General features: G+C 41.9%; 2 protein-coding genes across 2 annotated transcripts in view; one reads left to right on the forward strand and one right to left on the reverse strand.

Annotated features, from left to right (window-relative positions):
• Positions 1-3,271: 3,271 nt before the first annotated feature.
• Positions 3,272-3,830, forward strand: LOC306820058 (uncharacterized protein; the record flags this gene model as incomplete). The annotated part of the gene is given in 3 exon segments (XM_079337712.1): positions 3,272-3,317; positions 3,320-3,652; positions 3,655-3,830. Coding segments are annotated over 3 exon segments (555 nt in total).
• Positions 3,831-7,164: 3,334 nt separating this feature from the next.
• Positions 7,165-24,676, reverse strand: part of LOC306820059 (uncharacterized protein) — a gene marked incomplete at its 3' end in the record, with an annotated part of 177,954 nt that continues 160,442 nt past the window's right edge. The window contains exons 2-3 of the mRNA XM_079337713.1: positions 7,364-8,267; positions 7,165-7,237 (exon numbers count right to left, since the gene is read on the reverse strand). Of these exons, the coding sequence (XP_079193839.1) occupies positions 7,165-7,237; positions 7,364-7,725 (435 nt within the window). The 5' untranslated portion in view covers positions 7,726-8,267. The remainder of the gene's footprint in view (positions 7,238-7,363; positions 8,268-24,676) is intronic.

Here is a 24,676-nt window from a genome sequence, read left to right on the forward strand (position 1 = left end):
AAGTATTGAAATGTACAGTATGCTCTCTTTACTGTGTGAACATTTGTCTCATGGACACTTTAAAAAAAATAAAAAAATAAAAAATCATAACTATAAAGTGTTGCCAAAAATGCTGAAATTGGTGCTTAAAAACTGATCAGAATGCAGGAAAATAAATGTTAGGTGCTCAACCCAACCCAACCCCCTTCAAAGCAGCCAAAATCTCACTTGTTATTGAGTTGTCCAGAGGACAAGTCTCATCAGTCAAAAAATGTGTGATGAAGAGGAAAAAAACATATTTAAGTGGCATTTTCAACTACACAACAGCACATAATAGGCTAAATAGGAGTCCAGAAGGTATAACGTAACACATTAACAGTTATTTAGCTACACAATAATATAAAGAACATACCAACAATATGATACACATACAAAACAAGCTGGAGAGTCCACCAAGCTCTTTATGTTGTTCCACATCACTGAATCTATTAAAGTCTCTATCATCTGTATTGCTTCTGAACAACTTCGGAGGAAGATGAAGTGCCATCTCTTCTCCCGCGGGGCTATAGTTGTCACAAGCCTTGAGCGCCTTTTCGCGGCTGTAGATGGTAATGTTTACCGTAAATTCCGGACTATAAGCCGCTACTTTTTTCTCACACTTCGAGCACTGCGGCTTCTACTCCGGTGCGGCTAATGCATGGATTTTTTATGGGGGACAATGAGCTTCTGCCGCAAAAACATTTGACTTCGTCACGTCGGATCTTAATATCAGTCATTTTGCGCTTCATGCACGCACCCTCATCATGGAAAACACACGGAGAAATACATATGATGCAGCTTTCAAGTTAAAGGCGATCGACCTGGCTGTCAAAGAAGCTAACAGAGCTGCTGCACGTTAAGATGACACTGACAGCGACAACAGAGACTGAGGAAGTGAGTAATGAAGTCATTCTGAGGCAGTGAATGGATGGACTTTTTCTTGTGAAATATATTACGGTCATCTTTTTCATCAGCCGTGTTACAGACACCGTCGGCTAGGCTTCGTATTGTAACGGTTCATGTTGTAAAATCAGTAGTTGATAATGTGTTCAGAATTCCGATTATGTGGAGAGTCAGTGAATGCACCAGCGAGAACGTGTTGAGTGGCTGTATGAGAGAACGCTGGGGGAGAGAGTTGGATTGTTACGGCAAGTTATGTGTTGCTCTCTGCTGTAAACGGCGTGGTCACGGCCGACAGTGATCGGGTTATTAAAAGTTATTATTTGAACGCTCTCGTCGTCCTTTAACGTCCGTACGGACGCTACAGTATTTGCGGATGTTACCGGTAGCCTAGGTCTGTGTAAATAGCTCTTGTTATAGCGTGGACACCTGCGGCTTATAATCAAGTGCGGCTTATATATGTACAAATACATTTATTTATTAATTTTTAGCCGCTGCGGCTTATATCCAGGTGCGCTCAATAGTACGGAATTTACGGTACTTCTTGGTTCATTCTCCTTGGCATCTGACAGTAAATAGCAGGACCATCCAAACTAGGAAAAAAAGTGCCACTTTTTGTCCTGAAAATATTACATTTCTTTGGCGTAGAACGTTTTTACCAACATTTTTGACCAACTGTATTCACAAGCTGATTCCATTGTTAATATTATCTCACCTTCAGAGGTAGTGAGAGGTTCTCTGTGTGTTTTCTCAAGTTGTTGATGTGTATTTATAAACACCACCTAAGATCTTTGTGTGTATTATTTTCCAGTTGCATGTCACACAGTGTATAATAACTTGGGCTGCTGGATAGTTTTGTTTGGACTCCAGCCTTTTGTGTTATCAAAGTTCTCTCTGGCAGCCTTTCTATTTCCTTTTTTCTGGGTCTCCAGGTTGGTTTTGTGACAGCTGCTTGGCAGCAGTGGTTTTAGTTAATAATTTTTTTGTGCATTATTTAGTTTAGGAAGCCAATTGTGGCGCTATACAGTTACATGGTTTTTGTCCTCCCTCTCCTAACTATCTCTTGGGATTTAGTGGTTGTCCTTCGAGGCCAACTTTGAGACACCTCTGGGTCCGCACTTGTGTCTTCGCCAGATCACGATTATTTTACACCATTAATCATTGATTTAACATCTGGATCACATTTTGCATTTATTTTACTTAAACGCTCTTCGCACTAACTTCCTGAGTACATTTAAAAAATACAGCATCATTAATTGATACAGTTAAAAAAATAAATCAATGATTTTGAGGTAGCGTAGATCTCGTCGGGTTCAAAATATAACAAAAAGCATGCTGCACACAAATCTTTTAATCTTGATTGTCGTGTTTGCACTATCGTGGACAGCCAAAATTAAGTAACACTGTGTGAGCACACAGAAGGATGGGACAAAGAGACACAGTACATCACAGTGTGAGTGCAGCCATGGATCAGTGGTTAACCCTATAGTGCGGCTGTGGCTGTGTTGACAGGTGTGTTTGTGTGTCTTGCACAACTTTGGTTTCAATAATGACTGTGAAGACACGTGAAAACCTCCACTTATAAAATTTTACACACAATAAGTGTGAATATCATTCACCTCTTTTTGACATTTTTTTATTAGTTGAATGCCATTGTGGGACATCTCTATTCCTTTCATAGGTTATTGACAGTTCTAACTGGAACTATAAACCAGAAAACAAGGTTGTAATCAGCTCAATCTGCTATTTATATATATATATATATATATATATATATATATATATGAAGATTTATAGATGCACTGTATTTTCTTGTGACGTATAGCCAACCATAAGTCATGTCAATTCTTTAAACACATAGTGCGAGAGTAAAACTAACTCTCAACTAACATTGATGGTCAGTCTTAAGACACATGGCAAAACACCTGCAAAAATAGAGTCCATCATGGGAATGTCTGTCTAAGATTTTAAATAAGCTAAAACAACTGCACTCATCCCGTTCCATCTTTGTCTTAAGTTAAGTTCTTTCTCAAACTAATGAGGTGAATCGGATTTAATTTAAACACCTGATAATCTTGACTGGAATACACATTTTCTCTTATTTCTTTTAGCATACTGATAGCCACCATGCTGCTGACACAGGGAGTCATAGTGAAGACTGGAACACAGTGGGATGTCAAACTGTCTAACATGGACATTTGACTATGTCTTGATGAAGTTGCAGGAGAACAGCATAACAAAAAACACTGTCAAGGTCTACCACCTGTCCCTGTGACAAAGAAGATGCTGATGTTTCTGTGGTAAAAGGCCAACTGAAACACCTTTAGGGAGACGTCAGACACGTTCTGGGTCAATGTCAATGGGAGGACACTTCATCTCCTGGCCAAATAGTTGTGAAAAGCAGCATCTGCCGCTGCTTTCCAACACCTCTGTGGCCTCAATGGAATCATCTGTGCAATTGATGGGTGCCACATAAGGGTGCAGAGGCCACCCATAAGAGGAGGAGACTACATGAACAGAAAATCATTCTACTCCCTTCTCCCTCAGAGGATTGTAGATGATTGTGCTGGACCACCAGGCAGGGTTCATGATGCCAGGATGTTATGGTCTTCCAACTTCCACACAACATGGCAGGAGTACAGCTTGCTGTTAGACAGTGAATACATAGGACAGGCCTTTCCATTTGTCATCACTCTGAAATGTGACAATGGGGAGAGAAGACCAAAAGCAGAATGCCAACATCAGTCGAGGGAAGTGCAAGGCGTCTTCGTGATCTGCAGAATACCCTGATTGATGCTATGGTGATGATCGTTATGACAGCCTGTTTTCTACACAAAATGTGCATTTGTACCTCAGAGATGTACCAGGAACACCCACATGGTTTACCAAGGCAGGACAATAAAAATGAATAGACCAACATCTTTTTAAGTGCTTAGTTTTCAGGAAATGCTATGCTATACTGTACCCTGCTATTTACTCATTGTTATTTCTTTCTCTGAACCAAGAAAAACTGTTTAATTCAGTTTTTCTTTGTTATTTTATGAATTCAATGCATGTATGTCCTCATAAGTTTCAAAGCATTTAACATTGTTTTGTACCAGAGTTAAATGAATATTTTAAATCTATAATGGCTCATGGATTACTTTTTAATCTAACAATCAGTAATTCTTAGAATCTAACACTTTTTTTTGTTTTGGTTTTTTCATATAACTAAGACAATGGATGTGTAAAAGAGCTATGTAAAAAAAAAAGAAAAAAAAGAAAGAGCATCTCTGGCCGAAATAAATGTAACTGAATTTACAGCCCACAATGAAGCTTTAAAGGAAAAAATGTCAGTGCGGTCAATAATTTATTGACAAAAGACATGCAAAAAAAATGATGTGCAAAATATTCCAGATGTAATTGCTACACAAAAAAAACTTAAAGGCACAGTCAAAAGTCCAGTAAGTTGTGTAAAATATTTAAGAAAAGAAAATATATATATATTCAAAAAACGGAAGTCAAAAAGTTATCAACATTATAAAAAGAAACATTAAAGCTTTTCTAAAACAGTGTTAATGAGTTTAGTGAAGCGCTGCTGTACGGACTTCTGTTGATTAATGAGCTTCTCGTGGCGCTGCTGGCTGGCTTCTTCGGAGTCTCTTAGGAACTGCATTACATCTTCATCCACTCTCCATCTTTTACGAGACGGTGGGTGTTGCAACACGAGGTCTGGATGTTTTCCCCTGTGGTGTGACTGGCCTGGTTTCAGTATCACCTGAGTTACTGCTGCAGTGTCCTAAAGCCTCTAGTCTGCACACCTCTAACCCATCTAACGTCCCAACAACAGGGAACATCACATCATGCTGCCCTCCCAAAAGTGTGTCCATTTTGGCAGAAAACTGGAAGCGCATGGCTCCCTTGCCAGTACTTCTATTGTTGTCCTTCACTCTTTTGTAGGCGTTGACGAGTATGGTCCATTTGGGAATGGCTGCCCAATTTGCCGACTGTGTCCTTCCAGCCTTGCATTTAAATCTTTAAGTGTTTTTGGGAGACCCTCACCTTCAGTTTCAAGGTGCTACCGCATAAAATCAATGAGAAACAAGGTGTGGCCTTGTTGAACACCATGGCTACAGCACAGGTGTCAAACTCCAGTCCTCGAGGGCTGGCTTCCTCAGACTTTTAGATGTCTCCTTGCTCTAACACACCTGCTTTAAACCAATGTGTTGTCATCAATCTCTGCAGAAGCCTGATAACGAGTCACTCATTGGATTCAGCTGCGTCCGAGCAGGGAGACATCTAACAGTCTGAGGAAGCCGGCCCTCCAGGACTGGAGTTTGACACCCCTGGGCTACAGGGTCTGTGTCTAAAACACATAAAAGTAGCAGGTTAGAATGCATAACATTAGAGACATAATTGATGATACTATTTTTTGTTAATCATTAAGATGATTATAATTATCAAACCTGTAAGGGTGTTGAGGACTCCAGCTCCTCCCATGTTTGCTGTGATTGTGCAGCCCTCATTCAAACAATGTGGTGTGGTCTGCTGCATCCTTGTATAAAGGACGAAGCAGGAAAGCAGGAAAATGAGCAGGAAAGCCATGAGACACAACTGCTGCTGTCACACTGGACCAAATACAGGACTCAGACACAATTCAAATTTCAGTTTCTTAATCAAGCACAGGTCGGTAAGACTGGAATGCTGACTCTGGGGACAAGAGGAACTGGCACATGTCATGGTTTGGTTTTGTTCTGTATTTAATCTTGTTTTAGTTTTCATTATTTCCCTCGTGTTCTGTATATGAATGATTCCTAGTGTGGTTTACTTTAGTCCTGAGTGTGTTTCCCTGTGTCCTCCTATGTTGCCTGTTAGTTTATTTCCAGTCTTGTGTTTTAAGTCTAGTCTTTAGTGTTTCCTGTTTTATTTTGTAGATCTGGTTTTGGTGGTGGTGTCAGTGTTGGGTTTTACTTTGTACTTGTCCTCAGTGTTCTGGTCTTGTGTTCTTTGTTCCTTGTGTTTCCCGCCTTTGTGATTACCCTGATGTTCCTCACCTGTCTCGTTAGTATCACCTGTGTCTGATTACCCCTTGTCTATTTAGTCTCTGTGTTTGCCTCAGTTTCTTGTCGGTTCATTGTCAGTGTCATTGTCTTTTGTATGTCGTTGTGTCTTTGGTTGCTGCTTCTCCCTGCTCCCTGTGTTTTCGCCTCCTGGTTTTTGGATTTTGGTTTTTCTAAGTAAGTTTTTGTTTTGCCTTTTTGTTAAAATAAATTATTGGTTATTCTGCACTTGGGTCCTCCTCTCCTGTTTCCTACCCGGAACGTGACAGAATGAACCGACCTGAAATGGACCCAGCAGAAATTTTTTGTTTAAATAACCCTTCTCCCTGGGATGGGACAAGGCTTGCTTTTTTCCCTGGTACAAGAGGTAGGAGGAGACAAGGCCGGGCAACACGGTGTCCGGACTCCATATCCTCTCATGCTCCTGTGGACTTTTTAATGGAGTTGTACTTGGAGCCAGAAGGCTCCACAAAGCCTCGGCTCAGGCTTCAGGCCAGGTCCAGGCCTCGGCCTAGTCCTCAACCCAGACCACAACTCAGGCCTCAGTCCAGGCTTCAGCCTCATGGTGCCTCAGAGCCTCTGCTTCCTGTTCCTGTTCCGGCAGAGCCCCGTCTGCTTCCTGTTCCTGCAGAACGCCATCTGCCACCAGTCTCGGCAAGGGTTGTCTGCTTCCTGTCCCTGTTCCAGCAGAGCGCTGTCTGCTTCCTGTCCCTGTTCCAGCAGAGCGCTGTCCGTTTCCTGTCCCTGTTCCAGCAGAGCGCCATCTGCCACCAGCTCCGGCAGAGCGCTGTCTGCTACCTGTCCCAGTTCCGGCAGGGCGCCGTCTGCTTCCTGTCCCTGTTCCGGCAGAGCGCCGTCTGCTTCCTGTCCCTGTTCCGGCAGCGCGCCGTCTGCTTCCTGTCCCTGTTCCGGCAGAGCGCCGTCTGCTTCCTGTCCCTGTTCCGGCAGAGCGCCGTCTGCTTCCTGTTCCCGTTCCGGCAGAGCGCCGTCTGCTTCCTGTTCCCGTGCCGGCTGAACGCTGTCTGCCACCAGCTTCGGCAGAGCGTTGTCAGCTTCCTGTCCCCGTGCCTGCTGAACGCTGTCTGCCACCAGCTTCGGCAGAGCGTTGTCAGCGTCCTGTCCCCGTGCCTGCTGAACGCCGTCTGCCACCAGCTTTGGCAGAACGCTGTCAGTTTCCTGTTCCTGTGCCTGCTGAACGCCGTCGTCATCAAGTTGAGGTTCCCTCGGCATACGGGCCGACGCCCGACGATGTCTGCTCTGCGGTCCGGCTGACGCCTGAGCTTCCCTCGGCAGTCCGGCTGACGCAAAACAACATTCCCTTGGTGATCCGGCCGACGTCTGAGCTTCCCTCGGCAGTCCGGCCGACGTCCAACGACGTTTCCTCGGCGGCCCAGTCGATGCCTGACGTCTTTTCCTCTGTGGTCCGGCCGACACCTGACGTCTTTTCCTCTGTGGTCCGGCCGACGCCTGACGTCTTCTCCTCTGTGGTCCGGCCGACGCCTGACGTCTTCTCCTCTGTGGTCCGGCCGACGCCTGACGTCTTCTCCTCTGTGGTCCGGCCGACGCCTGACGTCTTCTCCTCTGTGGTCCGGCCGACGCCTGACGTCTTCTCCTCTGTGGTCCGGCCGACGCCTGACGTCTCCTTCTCTGTGTTCCGGCCGACGCCGGATGTTCCTTCGTCTGTGATCGGGCTGGCTCCTGGGCCCTTGGAGGAGGTCCTGCCCTTCACTGGCCGGTCACCCGGGTGCTCGCCTGAACTGTCTGCCATGTCTGATCGGCCACCCGGCCGCCCACCTGAACTCTCTCCCTTGCCTGCTCGGCCTCCTGGCCGTCCCCCAGAACTTTCCCCTGTGTTTGTTCGGCCTCCGGGCCGTCCACCACAACTGACAAAGGCCTGTATGCCTGAAGGTCCGGAGTCCCTCCTCCGGACCCCCTCCACCGACCCTGGGATGGTTTTTGAGTTTTTGGGACATCTAAGAGCTGTCCCTTAAGAGGGGGGTACTGTCATGGTTTGGTTTTGTTCTGTATTTAATCTTGTTTTAGTTTTCATTATTTCCCTCGTGTTCTGTATATGTATGATTCCTAGTGTGGTTTTCTTTACTCCTGAGTGTGTTTCCCTGTGTCCTCCTATGTTGCCTGTTAGTTTATTTCCGGTCTTGTGTTTTAAGTCTAGTCTTTAGTGTTTCCTGTTTTATTTTGTAGATCTGGTTTTGGTGGTGGTGTCAGTGTTGGGTTTTACTTTGTACTTGTCCTCAGTGTTCTGGTCTTGTGTTCTTTGTGTTTCCCGCCTTTGTGATTACCCTGATGTTCCTCACCTGTCTCGTTAGTATCACCCTCTGTCAGAGGGCCACACCATTGATAACTTGAATTTTGCTCCACTTTCACTGTTGAATTGTTCTTAAATCTGTTAGAGTTGCTGATAATAGCTGGGGAACCTCTTTTGCCGGTGCTGCAGGTCCTGATGCACAGAACAGCAGTGCTTTTCTCCAGCAGCTCCTCAGCTTTTTTACATTGTGGCTCTCACTGTAACTTCAAACTCTCCATCGTTTAATAGGTAGTAAAACTTTACTTTCTCAGAATATAATATTCATAAACAATATTATTTACATTATAACGTCAGTAATAGGTTTTCTTTCCCAGCATGTACTGCTGACTGAAAACAGGCTTACAAAAAGCTTTGGATGCTGCTGCAAAGGAGCAGGAGTGTGAAGACCTGAAGACCAGTTATAACAAATCATCTACATTGGATTGCTGCTTCCAATCCAAATGGGGATCCAGATGAGATGGCAGCCAAGTGGGAAAGCCTGGTAAACCATGTTAAGGACATCCCTGACCATGGTAATCCTGCACTTCCCAGAAGTGCACTTCCACCTCTGGATAGGGAAGCAATGAACTGGATATATGTACTATTCAATATGAAATGAATGTATGATGTACATGTGTATTATCACCCCCATTCTGGAAGCTGTCTCCTGATGGCAGACAACACAGGAAGGTAAGAAACCATAATGCCATAGGCACAAAAGTTTTTTCTCAGGATTAAAATCTCCAGACGTGCCAATATGTCTATGTCTATGTCTATTTAGGGCGGCAGTAGCTCAGTCTGTAGGGACTTGGGTTGGGAACCGGAGGGTCGCCGGTTCGAGTCCCGGCACGGACCAAGTCCAGAAATTGGTCTGGTAGCTGGAGAGGTGCCAGTCCACTTCCTGAGCACTGCCGAGGTGCCCTTGAGCAAGGCACCGAACCCCAACAACTGCTCTGGGGCGCTCTCTGTGGGCAGCCCCCTCACTCTGAGACCTCTCCATTAAATGCAGAGTGAAAACCGAATTTCCCCTCGCGGGATTAATAAAGTATATGAAAAAAAAAAAAGAAAATGTAAAAATGTAATTCTCTTAAATGCGCCTAATAGAAACTGGACAGTCTGTATCATTATAAATGGTAGGCACTCGTGACTAGTCATACATCGCATGACTATATGATACCAGGAACAAACTATCGTATAACACATTGTATGGTGTGTTATAAATCTAACTCCTAGTGTGTGCTTCTGCATGCGTTTCTGCATTTAGGCTATTGACAGAACACGCAGGTTGGAGTGTTTGGAAACAAACTGAAAAAAAGGCTTTTCGTCTCTCAGTCCTTTATCCCAGTAAAACACATTTAATTGTATCAGCTAACACAGTGATATTAAACTGTGGAGTTACAGTTTAATATCACTGTGTTTGCCGATACAATTAAATGATGCACAACAGCACACATACTCCGAGTGTGTGCATTGTCGTGCATCCTGTGTGGGTTAAGTTCAGAGGACGTGTTCTGTGAACTTGTATTCAACTTTTAATATCAGGAGCATACTGCCTGTCACGAACAGAGGTAGAAAAACAGGGAGGAGGACCCATGTGCAGAAAAAAACAAATGATTTATTTAAACTAAAATACTAAGACAACAAACAAAAACTTACCGGTCAAAAACAAAAAATGAGGAACAGTGAAAATCCAAGTGATCCGAGGAGACAGGGTACCAAAACACACACTAGACCGATAAACTACAAACAACACCGACAAACTGCAATGAACCGACACAGAGGGTAACAAAATCAGAGACTAAATAGACATGAGGTAATTAGACACAGGTGAGACTAATGACACAGGTGAGGACAATCAGGGCAATCACACAGGTGGGAAACACAAGGAACAGAGAACACAAGACCAGAACACTTGAGGACAAGTACAAAGTAAAAACCAACACTGACCACACCACCTAAACCAGATATTACAAAATAAAACAGGAAACACTAAAGACTAGACTTAAAACACAAAACAGGAAATAAACTTACAGGCAACATAGGAGGACACAGGGAAACACTAAAGACTAAAGTAAACAAGACTATGAAACATTAAAACACACAAGGGAAACAATCAACACAAGGAAACAAATGAAAACTAAAACAAGAGGAAACACAGAACCAAACCATGACACTGCACCCTAGAATTTATTGGCTAGCCTATATTAATTTGCTGTTTAAACTACATGAACACTGGGCTACATAGGGAATAAAAATATAAAGACACCTGTGCTGTATTTGCACCGGCTGTATGATCGGGCTCTATGTCACGCACAGCGCTGTAACGCCGTAAAACGCAGTATAAGTTGACCATTTTTACAAGGTGATCCCATACAACTGAATGACTAATGACCAGCACTGACACTTAATTCTACATATTTTTTAAGTTATTGTATCTGATTAAAAACTTTCTATATGCTGATGTGAACACAGCATTACATATCGCAAGCTAACAGCGGTCACTAACCAGGACACACCGGCCCTAACTGCTCTCCTGTGGCTGTTATTCCTCCTAATCCTGACCTGTTCCTACTCACACCTAAGAGGTTCATAATAAGCCAATTGACCATTATATGTATAGGAAAACACATTTTCTTCCTCTTCATTGACGGGACTGACACTCAGATCCAGTAAAGCGAGCAAACGTACTAAAATGTCTCCGGGAGATCCTGTGGTTTATTAATTTACAAATTTCTTTCAAAATAGAATTGTTAACTTATTTTCCCTATGATTATGATCATGGTGTCTTCCACCTGTCATATGCTCTTTAACTGAGTTTACTCAGTTGAAGAACGTGAACTTCACATGGAGCTGATCCGTCTGCAGTGCAAAACGCAGGAGGAGGAGTTCTCGTCTGTTTGTTTGGAAACATTTGATGATGTTTTATTGCCTGACAGTAAGATACCAGAAGATGACTGTTTGCCTCAGTGACAATAAGTGTCTGCGACATGTGGACCGGTTTTATATTGATAAACATCCGCTGATTATCAATATTGTGCATAAATACGTCTCTTTTATACAAAGGAGAGCAAAGGCTTGTTTGGTTTATAGTTTTATCACAGTTGCACGGGGCATGTTCTGTTTGACTCTGGGCAGGACTGTGACGAGGTGCCGGGCTTGACTCCAGGCATACCAGGGCTGCACCCACTGAACCTCCGCTGAGGTCTCCACAGATGGACGCTCACAGATGTGGCAGGACAGGGAAGTGAATTTATTATCTGACGACATACCAATTAACAACACTGGAGCAGTGTTTCTCTAGGGCTGTGCCCCGCTGTTTATGGTGCACAAACATGGGCTTGAGTACAGGACTTCCAGGAGTCCGCCAGGATTTTTTCAACTTGTTAGGCCTGTCCTGTTGATATAGAGAACGCCCCCTAAAGTGACTGAAAAATAAAATTAAACATGCACAGACTCGCGTCTGTCAGTCATGACACGTGTCATACTTACCTCTCCTCCTTCATCACTGGTAGCTTATCATCCGCTCTGCAGAGAAGGTAATCAGCCGCAATCTACCATCTCTCACACCTGCACACATCCAGGATCGTGAGGCGTGCAGGTAAGATCATGGCTGACCCCTCTCACCCTGCACATGGACTGTTTGAGACTCTACCCCCTGCCCTACTCCCACTTAACAGAGACTCTCATCAACCCCGCAGTCAGACAAAATCCCAGTAATGTGAAGGCTTTGTTTATGCATCATTAACGCTTAAATTGTATTTTATATATTGGCAAGTGCTTCTCATATTTTATTTTATTTAAGCCTTGTTTTTATTTCGCTCCAATACACTGACACAAATTCCTTGTGTATGTAAATGTACTTGGCAATAACACCAATTCTGATTATTAAACGTGTGTGTGTGTGTGTGTGTGTGTGTGTACTTGTGACGTTAATGAAATAATCACATGTACGTGTGGCGTGCATGGGTCAGCTGAACCATTCCTCACGTTCCACACACACTCTGCTATTTTACATTTAAATCGTACCTTTGCTGTGATTGTGATTTAATTCCTTGTCAGCAGATGCCATTGTTTATTGTCTTTGGCTGCCATGAAGGGAATGAGACTTGAGGCCCCTATTTTCGCTCACTTCACATTTTCATGCCATCTTTAAGAGCAGACAAGTAGTGAAATGAAACTACAAGATAATATATGGTTCTTGTCTAGTATTTTGAGTAAAAGATTGTTCTTCCCTAAGTTGACTTTTATGAGAGCAAGTGCTTACTGCTTTCATATTCCAGCTGCATTCATTTGTGAGAATGTGAAAGTTTTCTGTCCTGTATTATGTATTAAAAAAAAATACACTTTTCTCCTTAAACAGTATGTGTATGAATTACTAATGCTGGCCAACAGGTGGCACTGCAACTCTTTGTTTTTTTTTCTGTGAAGCACTGTTGTGGTTTTGAATATTAATCTCCCTTGATGTGCTGTCGTCAAAAGGAGAAAAGGGTAAAGAATGCATGGGTCAGAAAAAATGTAAACAAGTAAAGATGACAGAAAAAGAACTCAGGGACTCTCAGGGATTTAAATAAAGACAAGAAGGAAGAGGAATATGGGTTAAATAGGGTTGGAGAAGTCATAGTAAAGATTAAAAAGAACATGATATAAGAAGGAGCCAATGGAAAAGAGGGGAGAAAGTGTTTAAAAAATAAAAGATTACAATCAAATTAAAAGACAAACTGAATATACGAAGGCAGTAAATGAAGTAAATTTCCTGAAGTAGAGCAGGATCTGAATGAAACAGGAAAGAGGTATATTGAAAAAGATGCCTCATCATGAAAATAGGCAGTTTTTTTGTTGTATATGTCAGAATGGTAGATTTTTGGTATTTTTTTATTTTAAAAATTTATTGTGATAATGAGATAGATAAAAAATAATGGATGTAATGGATGAAAGAAGACAAAACCACAGAACAGTGGGCCACAAAAAATCAGAGAAAAAAAAAACTAAAAAGGAAGTGTACCCTGTTAATGTGTAGTGGGGAAATGTAGTTCCATGGTTGATGTGTATTTGTAATAATATATTTATTAGATGGTGTTTATTTCTGTGTTTGTGTCAGAGTGTCAACAGTGTTTATGTGTGCATGACAGTCTGGAGCAGAGAAACAGATGTAGACAGATGGGGCTAAGAGTAGTGGGAGACATAAAGTGCCTTGTTTCTATCTATGCTTGGCAGTGCATGTTCTGATGATCTGTATTTGTGTCTGAGTTTGTGCCTATGATCTCTGATGCATTGGCACCAACCGTACACGCTGTCTGACAACGATAGCAGGATTGTGTTCACCACAGATTTAGGTAAGCTTCTAATACAATCCGTGTGACTCTTTCACTCTCTTAGAACCAATCTCTCACTTACTAACCCTTTGGTTTTTGGAGAAATGTGGAAATCTAAGTATCTGTTGCAGGAATGTCACCATCAGCAGGAATATTTAAACATATTAAAAGACCTGAAAGGCCACTTGTCTCAGGTAAGGTTCTTCAGGACATTTCAGCTCTCCTCCAATTGGATTGTTAAAATAAGATAATTTTGCACTTGTTTGTAAATTTGGGGCATCACTTGCTTTATAAGCAAGACAACATTACTGTGCTTCTTAGAAATGGTTTCACTTAAAGCATAAAATTGTAATATTTTCTTGGTTCAGTCTCATATGCTTGGTTGCTCAGCTCAACTGCAGGTATCTGTTTCCATTTTTATAGACGTACAACAGTAACTTGGTCTTAAACTGAGATTTTCTTTAGATATATTGGTAAATATGTGAAAAGAGTAAAGTAAGCAATACAATAATATCAGCATAAGATGAATGGTGACGCACAGTAAGTTTTGAGGATGTATACCGTATTAATAAAAAATATAAATGGATATTATAATCAGGTTATCTACAGTTATAAACCATGACCTATTGAGTAAAATGGTTTTTATTTGCCAAGATTTATTTGACATAAACCCTTAATCACATCAGTAGTATTTATCTTCAATATGTCAATTTTCTGTGGTTTCATAGGACTTTCTGCATGTGATCCAGCAGTTCACTGTAGCCAAAATGTTTACCTCATTGAACCAGGGTCTCTGGAATCAAGCTATCAGTTGTTTGAATGCAGGAAAATATAATAATATAATAATTATAATTTAAGATAAGAACTTCATATTAACCATGCCAATATTGTTTTGTATGTGTTTTTATCATATTTTTATCAAAATACTGTTGGAATGGACCTGTCTTTACCAAGCCAACAGATCATTACCGTGCTAGACGTTTTATATTCATGCCACACTCCAATTAAGGCAGGATTACATATGCATGGCCAGTTCTATTCTCATTTTGAATTTGGTAAGCTTATCCATAAGCAACCCTTTAAATTGGGCTTGAAACTAATTGCTTTTTTCATTGGCACTGTCATCACTTGGACATACCTTGTGTTTTTGGTTAAAAATCTCATGTTCCATTTATGGTTTTTCGAAACCTTTTACCGAGACACCATGATAACTTTCTTAATTGTTGTTAGCAAAGTGTTTTTCTGGCAAGTATGAAGGCTTATCAAGAAAGCTTTGACTTTCTTGGCAATGTCAAGTGTCTATCATGGCAAATAGACTTCTACTCATATAGCACTTTTCTTGTCTTCTGACCACTCAAAGCCTTTTTACACTACATGTCATATTCCCCCATTTACACAGACAGTCATGGTGAAGGTTGTTACCTTAAGTGGCCATTCATTTAGTTATCAGTGCACATCAGAGTGTGAAGACGGGGCCACACAAGCATCAATACAGGAAAAAAATAGATGTTGCTATAGACAGCCAAATTACCTACAGCTGCGTCTGCGAAGAAAGCAACGCCAAACAGATGCACTACAACCTCACACCACGGTCACAGTTCTCCTAGATGCTTTCACAGGTTTACTGTGAGACTGAGGAAGATGTGTCAAATTTGTTCGTAAAAAATAAGTTTATGTCAACATTATTATAATGAAAGCTGTTTTTATGTTTGTTTTGTTGATGTTGTCCAAATGTGTACTTGATGTGAACCTACTGTGCTGCTTTCTTGGGCAGGACCCCCTTGCAAAAGAGATTATCAATGGGATTATTCCTGGTTAAATAAAGGTTAATAAAATAAAAAATAAAAATGATGAGCTTGATTTGAGATCCATGTTGCTTTAAATGTCCGCTTTTTTAAGAATCTGCCTAATTCTGTCTTAATTGTTGGAAATATACGACGTGATTGCCAGACCTCTTTTTAAAGCTGACATATGCTGCTAATTGGCATTTAACCAAAGTGAGTATTTTCCATGCAATTAAGTTAAGCTGCATTTACAACAATTTTCTTTCCTGAGGCAGATTAGGCGGTGTGGGGCAAAGTGTCATGAAAGGGCTCACCTTTAGAATATTTATTCCTCATTTAAAATTCAAGATGAAAAGGAATAGCAAAGTGGACTCTAGGTCACAGCATAGGTCACACAGAGAATTAACTGAAGACTCTGCAATTCCCCTCACTTCTGCTGAGCTTTTGGCACCATTTAATTTTTTCCATTCATTGCCTACTTCAAACTCAATCTTCATCTGTTTTTTTGTTTTCGTTTTGCCATGAGCTTCAAAGTTACTATATTGTCTCTATGGCCGTACTCTATGACTAGCTGACATAGTAACATCTAGAGAGCCAGGTATTTCTGAAAGAGTTAAAAAAAAAAGAACAGTAAATATTAAACTTGTCTCAGGCAAGAAACACAACTCAAAATAAATGAAAAAATATAATTATGACCGGAAGAATACAGCAGACCTTCTGGCGGAGAGACATATCAATCTTTATCAATCAATCTTTATTTATATAGCGTCAATTCATAACAGGCGTTATCTCAAGACACTTTACAAAAGCAGGTAAAGGACCTTACTTATGGCTATATTACAAGAGCCCAGCTTAATCCGTCATAGCGTGGCAAGAAAAAACTTCCTTTTAACAGGCAGAAATCTTCAGCAGACCCGGGCTCATGACGGAACAACCATCTGCTAAACTGTGCCGGGCTTGAAAATGGGATGGGGGAGATGGGACAAGATGCAGAAAGAAGAATAGGATGGGATAGGTTGGGGGGGGGGTCTGGGCAGGCCATCCTCGGGGGGAGGGGGGGGGGGGGGGGGGGGGGGGTTGTTTGGGCAGGCCATCCTCACCAACAGTCCCAAGGAACCTAAGAGAGCTCAAGGAACCTAAGAGAGCTCAAAGGGAGAGGTTAGAATACAAAGATAGTGACAAGCTACTGCTTGTCACTATAGACATATCTTATTACTATAAGATAAGAAAGCTGGGAGAGAAAGAGGGAAAGAGAGATAAGAGATCCTGGTGCCAGCTCCCCCGGTAGTCTAGGCCTATAGTAGCATAACTATGAGCTGGTCCTAAGCCAGCCCTAACTATAAGATTTATCAAAAAGAAAAGTTTTAAGTCTATTCTTGAAAGTACCTAGTGTGTCTGCCTCCCGGACCCCGACTGGTAGACGATTTCAAAGGAGCGGTGCCTGATAACTAAAGGCTCTACCTCCCATAGTACTTTTAGAGACTATAGGCACCACGAGCAGGCCTGCATTCTGGGAACGTAATGTTATTGTCGGATAGTACGGTACAATTAACTCCTTAAGATACGATGGTGCCTGACCGTTTAGAGCTTTGTAGGTGAGCAGAAGGATTTTAAATTCTTTTCTAGATTTTATAGGGAGCCAATGGAGAGAAGCCAATACAGGAGTAATGTGGTCCCTTTTCCTCGTTCTAGTAAGAACACGAGCTGCAGCGTTTTGGACGAGTTGGAGGGTCTTTAGAGATTTACCATAGCACCCTGCTAAAATAGAATTACAGTAATCCAACCTGGAGGTAACAAATGCATGAACTAATTTTTCAGCATCATTTTGTGACAGGATCTGCCTGATCTTAGAGATATTATGAAGGTGAAAATAAGCTGTCCTTGAAATTTGTTTAATGTAGGAATCCAAGGAATTGAATCAAAAAGACTTGTTTGTTGGTCGTGGTCTGACAGACAAGAATTGTAGTTCCCTGGGGATGTACTGCATGACCAATCAGTGATTTTCATAGAATGATACCTGGGCTGTGTTTTTCTCTCTCTAAATTAATTTTGTTGTTGGAACAACAAAAAACTTTAATCTGCTCAATTTATCAAACACCAGGAGTTGGATACGCCTCGCTTATTAAAAAAATTCAGGTCAATATCCGGTTATGTATAGGAATTCAGCACATCAGAAGCAGCAAGCAGATTTATATTGACATTATTAAAATGAAGCCATGAGAAGCTTTAGTTTTGATAAGAGCAGGACACCTCAATCAGTTCATTTACAAGAGGGGGGAAGGACCGTCTGAAGAGGGAATTTGTTTTTTGACCAAGGGCGCACTCACACTAAACCCAGTTGCCCTGTACTGTGCTGAAGCAAGATCACTTTTGATCAGATACAGCACTCCTGGGTTTCTTGATAAGGAAGGCAGGGATTGATTATACCTAATGTTCACACTGTTTACCCATGCTTGTGCTCGTGCATGAGCAACTGTTCCAACCATGCCAGGGCAGGGAAGTTTAACGTCAGCAGAACAGTCACCTTCACCCGCTCAGCCCCCTGGTTCACAGATGGGCTTTGTAAGATAAAGGCAGCTGGGCGGGTCCTTGAGTGGCGCTACAAAGCCTCTGGCCTCACTATCCATAAACAAACTTACTGTGAGCACAAACAAAAATATTCAGAGTCCATCAAAGAGGCAAGGTCCCAGTTTTACTATGATGCCATCAGAAATAGTCCCGGAAATTCCAAGCAGCTTTTCTCCACTGTCAACCACCTTCTCAAACAACAAAATCCCCCCCCCCCCCCCCCCAACTTACTGGTACTACAGAAGAGCAGTGCAATAATTTCATGGGTTTTTTCTCAAAAAAAATTGCACACATTCGCTCTGCCCTCTCTGGTCCTCCCACCCTAACTGTTCCCCCAACACATGCCATCACTCAACCACTAAACTCCTTTCCTGAGTTTTCATCAGAAGACGTGCAGAACATCATCAGAAAGATGAAACCCTCCACCTGTGCCTTGGACCCTCTCCCAAGCCCCCTGGTAAAAACCCACATCACTGTCTTAAGTCCCCTGATTACCGCTATTATATATCACTCCCTCCAATCTGGTCACGTTCCCTCAGTCTTGAAAAATGCCATAATCAGACCACTGCTCAAAAAACGCACTCTCGAACTGGAAGTCCTATCCAATTACAGGCCCATCTCCAATCTCCCCTTCATATCCAAAGTACTTGAAAAAGCAGTTGCCTCCCACCTCCAGGACCACCTTAAACATAACAACCTCTTCGAAAAATCGGCGTCCGGTTTCCTCTCCACCCACAGCACATAAACTGCCCTCGTATAGAGTCACTAACGACCTCCTCATATCATCCGATGCTGGCTCCCCCTCCCTCTTCATCCTCCTGGACCTTTCTGCTGCATTCGATTCAGTGGTCCATGGCATTCTACTAAACCGGCCCCACCTCACCATTGGACTCAATGACACTGCACTCAGCTGGTTCAAGTCATACCTCACAAACTGGACAGAATACATCTCCCTGGGAAACTCCAAATCAAATCCACACACAGTCACTTGCGGTGTCCCCCAGGGGTCACTCCTTGGCCCCATCCTCTTCATCCTCTATCTCATCCCCCTTGGTCAAGTCATCAGCCGCCACAAAATGTCATGCCACTGCTATGCAGACGACACACAACTCTATGTAAATGCCACAGCTGCAACCCCTCCCTCATCATCACAGTCACCCCCGTCAAAACTTACCACCTGTCTGGAGGAGACAAAGGTATGGATGGAGCATGACTTCCTCCAACTCAACAGCGCGAAAACCGAAGCCATCCTGGTTGGCACCCCTCACCAGACCAAATCATCATCTTCAATAACCAGCATCACCTTTTCTGGCTCCAATATCCCCCTCTCATCAACAGTCACAAATCTTGGTGTAAAAATGGACCCCCAGCTCACCTTTGAATCCCATATCAACCACCTCTGCAAGACCCCCTTCTACCACCTCCGTAACATTGCCAAACTTCGCCCCACTCTCTCCCTCTGAGATGCAGAAAAACTGGTTAATGTCTTTATCTCCTTCAGACTGGATTACTGTAACGCACTTCTCATCGGGATCCCTAGCAAGAGCCTGCGGAGGCTTCAGTACATCCAAAACTGTGCAGCTAGGATCCTGATGAGAGTGCGGAAACATGAGCACATCACCCCCATTCTCTACTCACTCCACTGGCTTCCTGTCTCCTCCAGGATTGAGTACAAGGTTTCCCTCCTCATACATCAATGTATCCATGAACATGCCCCCCTCAAAGAACTTCTCAAACCACAAAATACAACATGCTCCCTCCGCTCCACTTACTCAAACCTCCTCCACGTACCCAGAACCAGACTCAGGACCATGGGAGATAGGGCCTTCTGTGCTGCTGCCCCACGTCTGTGGAATGCCCTCCCTGACACCTTGAGGGCACCACAATCAACTAACTGTTTTAAAAAAGGTCTAAAGACATTTCTTTTTAACAAAGCTTTTGGTCCTTCTTAGATGCTTTTGTTTTTAAACCTTTTTAAATAATATCCTTCTCTGTTTTTAACCTGTACTGTAGCACTTTGAGATCTGTTGATGAAAAGGGCATTATAAATAAAATGTATTATTATTAACGTACTTGAGCACAGAACAGAGCACGCACACTAGTCAAATAATCTGGACTTTGAGTGTGAAGCATTAGGCACATGAGAGATTGCCAAATTTGAGTGTGCTGTTAGACATTATGAGGATTTCCTTCAAACTGGCAACATAATAGATAGATGGATAGATAGATTGATGGACTTTATTAATCCCAAACTGGGAAATTGTGGCATTACAGCAGCAGGTCATCAAACACACAATATTAGTAACAAAATAATATAACATGGTGTACAAAGTAGAAAAGTACCAAAAATGTACAAAATATAGAAACTATAAGAGTTAAATATACACCAAGATTTAACTTAAACATTCCAACTCATAAAACTAGACAGATCAGATCCCAGGGAAAGACAACCAGGAAATAACTTCTTTTTTTGTTCTGTTTTTGCACAAACGGTCAACAATTTTTCATCACACTCGCCACTCTTCTAAACAATTATCAACAGGATAGAGCAGCACAGCAGAGAATAACATCAAAAAGCTGTTCCTACATGTTTATTTGAACAAAACAACCATTGATCCCGCAATCCCGTTTCTTTGTGACCTGAACGCAATTTCCACCTCTATGTGCAAAGTCTCAAGTTTCTCCACCTGTGTGTAGAGGCACTCATGCAGATTTCATTAGCTTATATAATGGAGTTTTGTAATATATTGATGTTGGATCTTGTTCACGAGGGGGGAGGATGGAGCACAAGATTGACACATGGATTGGTTTGAAAGAAAAGGCTATCAATTTACCAATTTATCGATCTTTTTTCCTACCCTCACCTATGGACGTAAGCTTTGGGTCATGACCAAAAGAACAATATCCCGGATACAAGCAGTTGAAATGTGCTTCCTCTGTAGGGTGGCTGGGTGCACCCTTAGAGATAAGGTGAGGAGCTCAGCCACCAGGGATGAGCTTAGAGTAGAGCCGCAACTCCTTCACATCGAGAGGAGTCAGCTAAGGCAGCTCTGGCATCTGTTCTGGATGCCCCCTGGATGCCTCCCTAGGGAGCTGTTCCGGGCATGTCCCTCCGGGAGGAGGCCTCGGGGTCGACCCAGGACACGCTGGAGAGACTATGGGCCTTTCTCAGTTCCCTTATTTGCACCGAGTGTCCTCCGAGTTGTCTCCTCCACTTGCGTCTTAGTCCCGCCCACCAGAGATGCACGGAGGAAACAAAGCCGAGGAGAGAGGACCGAGGAAATCAGCTTTAAGACACATGAGACGTTGTTTCCTCGGCAGCGTCACATGACGCGACATCAGCTGATCACGTTCAACTGTCAATCAGCCGAACAGCTGTTTATGTCCACACAAACACGCACTGTATAATTTCTCATCAAACACACACACTCTATTATTTCTCATCAAACACACACAGTTACAGTGTTTAGTGTCTTTACCTGATTAAAAAAAACACCTGAAGAACAACCTGCAGTCTGTTTCAAACCAAAAGGACAGTTTCTACTGACTCAAAGATTTCATTTTGAATTGTCTATAATTATTGATTATTATTAAACAGTTTGGACTTAACCTAGCCTGTATTTAGACAACGAACTCTGTATTTTATAAACACAGATATTTATGTGTCAGGATACTGAAAATGATTGATTAGAATCTAAATGATGAAACGTTCAGAAGATAAATAAGTGAGAATATAAAACGGACTCCTCTTCATCAGACTCTTTTTAATCCCAGCTCATCACAGAGCGACTCTTTACAAACTCACTGATGTTCATCATCTGTTTAAATGTCCCACGCTCCGTTTAGCGTCTTTTTAATGTCCGTCTTTTCTCCCGTATTAAACTCTGCTCATGTTGACAAGTTTCACTGAAGTCTGATCTGCTGCAGCGTCCAATCAGTGAGTGATATACGAGAAGGGGGCGTGTCTGTCAGTGAAAAGACTTCCGTGAAGTCGGCTCTCGTGTCTCCTCGGTCATCGCTCCTCGGATCAGCCTCCTCTCTCCTCGATCCTCTCTCCTCCGTTCGCTATAAGAGCTTTGGGACGATCCTCAACATGGCGGCTTTGGAACTACTTCCGGTTCGGCCGAGGACCGAGGACCGAGGACCGAGGAGACTGCAAATAAGAAAAGTGAGACGTACCCTATGTCTCTCGGCTGGTCTGGGAACGCTTCGGGGTACCACCAGAAAAGCTGGAGGAGGTGTCTGGGGTGAGGGAAGGCTGGGGGCGTCTCTGTTTAGACTGCTGCCCCCACGATCAGGCCCCGGATAAGCAGTAGAAAATGGATGGATGGATGGACTGGTGTTATAAGGGTTGCTTAATGCTTGAAGGCCACACTGCAATAGAGGCACGCTTTTTATTTTATTTTATGTTCCTCATAATTACCTTTCCTAGGAATCGTGAAATGGTCCAGAGCAGATTTCCCTGGATTAAAAGTATTTTCATCAGGCCTCTATCGATAGGTTGGTGAATGTCACACATAAAAAATACAGTGAACGACGATTTATGTGACAATATTGCTTATGTAACTGTATTAAATTCAAAAAACTTTATTTGTCCCAATTGTGCAATTCAAAGAAACTTTGTTGAACAGTGCTATGGTTTTTTTGTTGCAATGAACTCTTAAAGTGTTCTTTCATTTGTTAAAAATAAACCAGTTATAATATCCACCTCTGTGTAAATGTCACTCGAATGGGCCTTTTTCAAATCTGAACACTGCCTGCCTTAATACTCTGTCTCCTGATAGAAATGTGTTCCTCCATATTTAACTTTAAACACTCCCTATTGAAACACAGTCAGTTGAGCAGTCTTTGTGACTCATGCTCTTGAAAACTGAAATAAAAAAATAAAAAAAGATCAGAATGTATCCAAGTTATAAGCATGTATCAACCTGCTTAAAAAGCCTTCACAGCTAAACCACAGGAGATTTCTGTGCATCACATCCTAGCCACATTGAAATATAGCTTCTCCATGTTCGATTGTTCTGATACAATGATAAAGTATGAAGATGGAACAACCCATTTTCCAAAATAGTTGTGCCGCTGTTTACAATGTAAATAAAAATAGAATGTGATGATTTTCAAAAAATGTTAAGCCCTTATAATAGCATATTAAATGAAATAAAAATTGGGTTTTTGGACCGGTGCCCATGAATAAAATGTATCATTATTATAATAATAATAATTATTATTCAACTATTACCATGATATCTGTATCCATGGCTACATATATCATACTAGTTATAGACCGGTATAAGGTTACAAACTTACACGAGACAGCGTAAGATGGATATATTTTTCTCTACGTTTACAAACCGGAGACGTAACTTGTTTTGACTTTCTGCTCCTGGTAAAGCTCCTAATTTTGACACAACGATGACATGGGTAATGTTGCAGCTTAACTTTATGTCTCAGTCTGTTAAAAATAATTTCTGCTCTATGTTTAATCTGCCATTGAATAGTTGCTTTCCCGTTAGCAGTGAAACTGATCATATCACTGACTTGTTGGGTAATATTATGGATAGTTTGCAACCATGTATACAGTATGTCATAATGGTTTGTTGATGCATTACTAACTGTGTAAAAGGTTTTTCTTTTTCAAAATCAGTTTTCCTTTTATTCCAGGATTCAAGCTCAACTTGCATTGTCATTACAGGCATGCAGCATATAGACACAGTTTGTTCAGGATGCATTGCTGCTTGGAGAGGGAAACCGCAGAGTCTGGAAGATCAGATAAGCTTTCTCAAGAGGACAGTACTCTGGCTTCAGTCTGCGCTGCCTTCTGTAAAAATGTCTTATAGACGTAAATACCTGTTGTGAGTTAGCTTTCCTTATTTTTGTGTCATTTCAAGTTGAGTTTGTATGTTGAGTTCACTAAAGTTATTTGTGTTGACCATTGTTTGTATAATAAAGAAATATTTTTCTTACTCTCTTGTTGTGAATGCATTTAGAAAATGTAATTATAACAGTGCTGTCAGTCGATTAAAAACAATGTAATTAATTACATGATTTTGTAATTAATTAATCTAATTAATGTCATTTTAATCTCATATCTGCTTAAGGTCCCCAAATAAAGAATTCAAATTTCTTGTCATTACAAAATTGTAGTGCACAACGAAACAAAATGAATACACTAAGAGAAGATTTGGAATCCACATTTTTATTAGTGATTGAATAAAAAGTTGAAAAGAAGTTCTTTTCATAATATAACATTTCAATTCATATGCTCTTTAATCTTATAATGATGACTCTTATTAAAATGTTCAAATCTTGTGAATTCTACATTTTTAATGCATAATCACGATTCACTATCTCACAGACTAATTCTGATGATTTTTTGTAATGATATAAACTGTTTTGTTTTTTTAATTAATGATGCCTTGTCTCGTTTCTTTCCTCCAATCTTTCATCGGGGAAATGCAGAACCTGGGTCATTGCAGACAAACATCGATCTGGTCTCCCAGTCTCCACCCTCATGACTTTATAAATGAACCGAGCTCCGTCCTCCAGCAGAGTTTGCGCTGCTCGTGAGCTGCTGAATGGACGCAACATTTTCACCTCAGTCCTGCTTTGTATGGTTTGGCTAGCAAGGCATGTTTGAAGCTACGTGCCACTGACAAGTACGGGTCCTTCAATGGGCCAAGTTTGAAATGCTCATTTCTTACGGACTATAGTTTCTGGGTAAAATTTCCATTGAATTTTTTATTCAAGTGT

This window comes from Symphodus melops (genome assembly GCF_947650265.1).
Source record: "Symphodus melops genome assembly, chromosome: 2".
Classification (NCBI taxonomy): domain Eukaryota; kingdom Metazoa; phylum Chordata; class Actinopteri; order Labriformes; family Labridae; genus Symphodus; species Symphodus melops.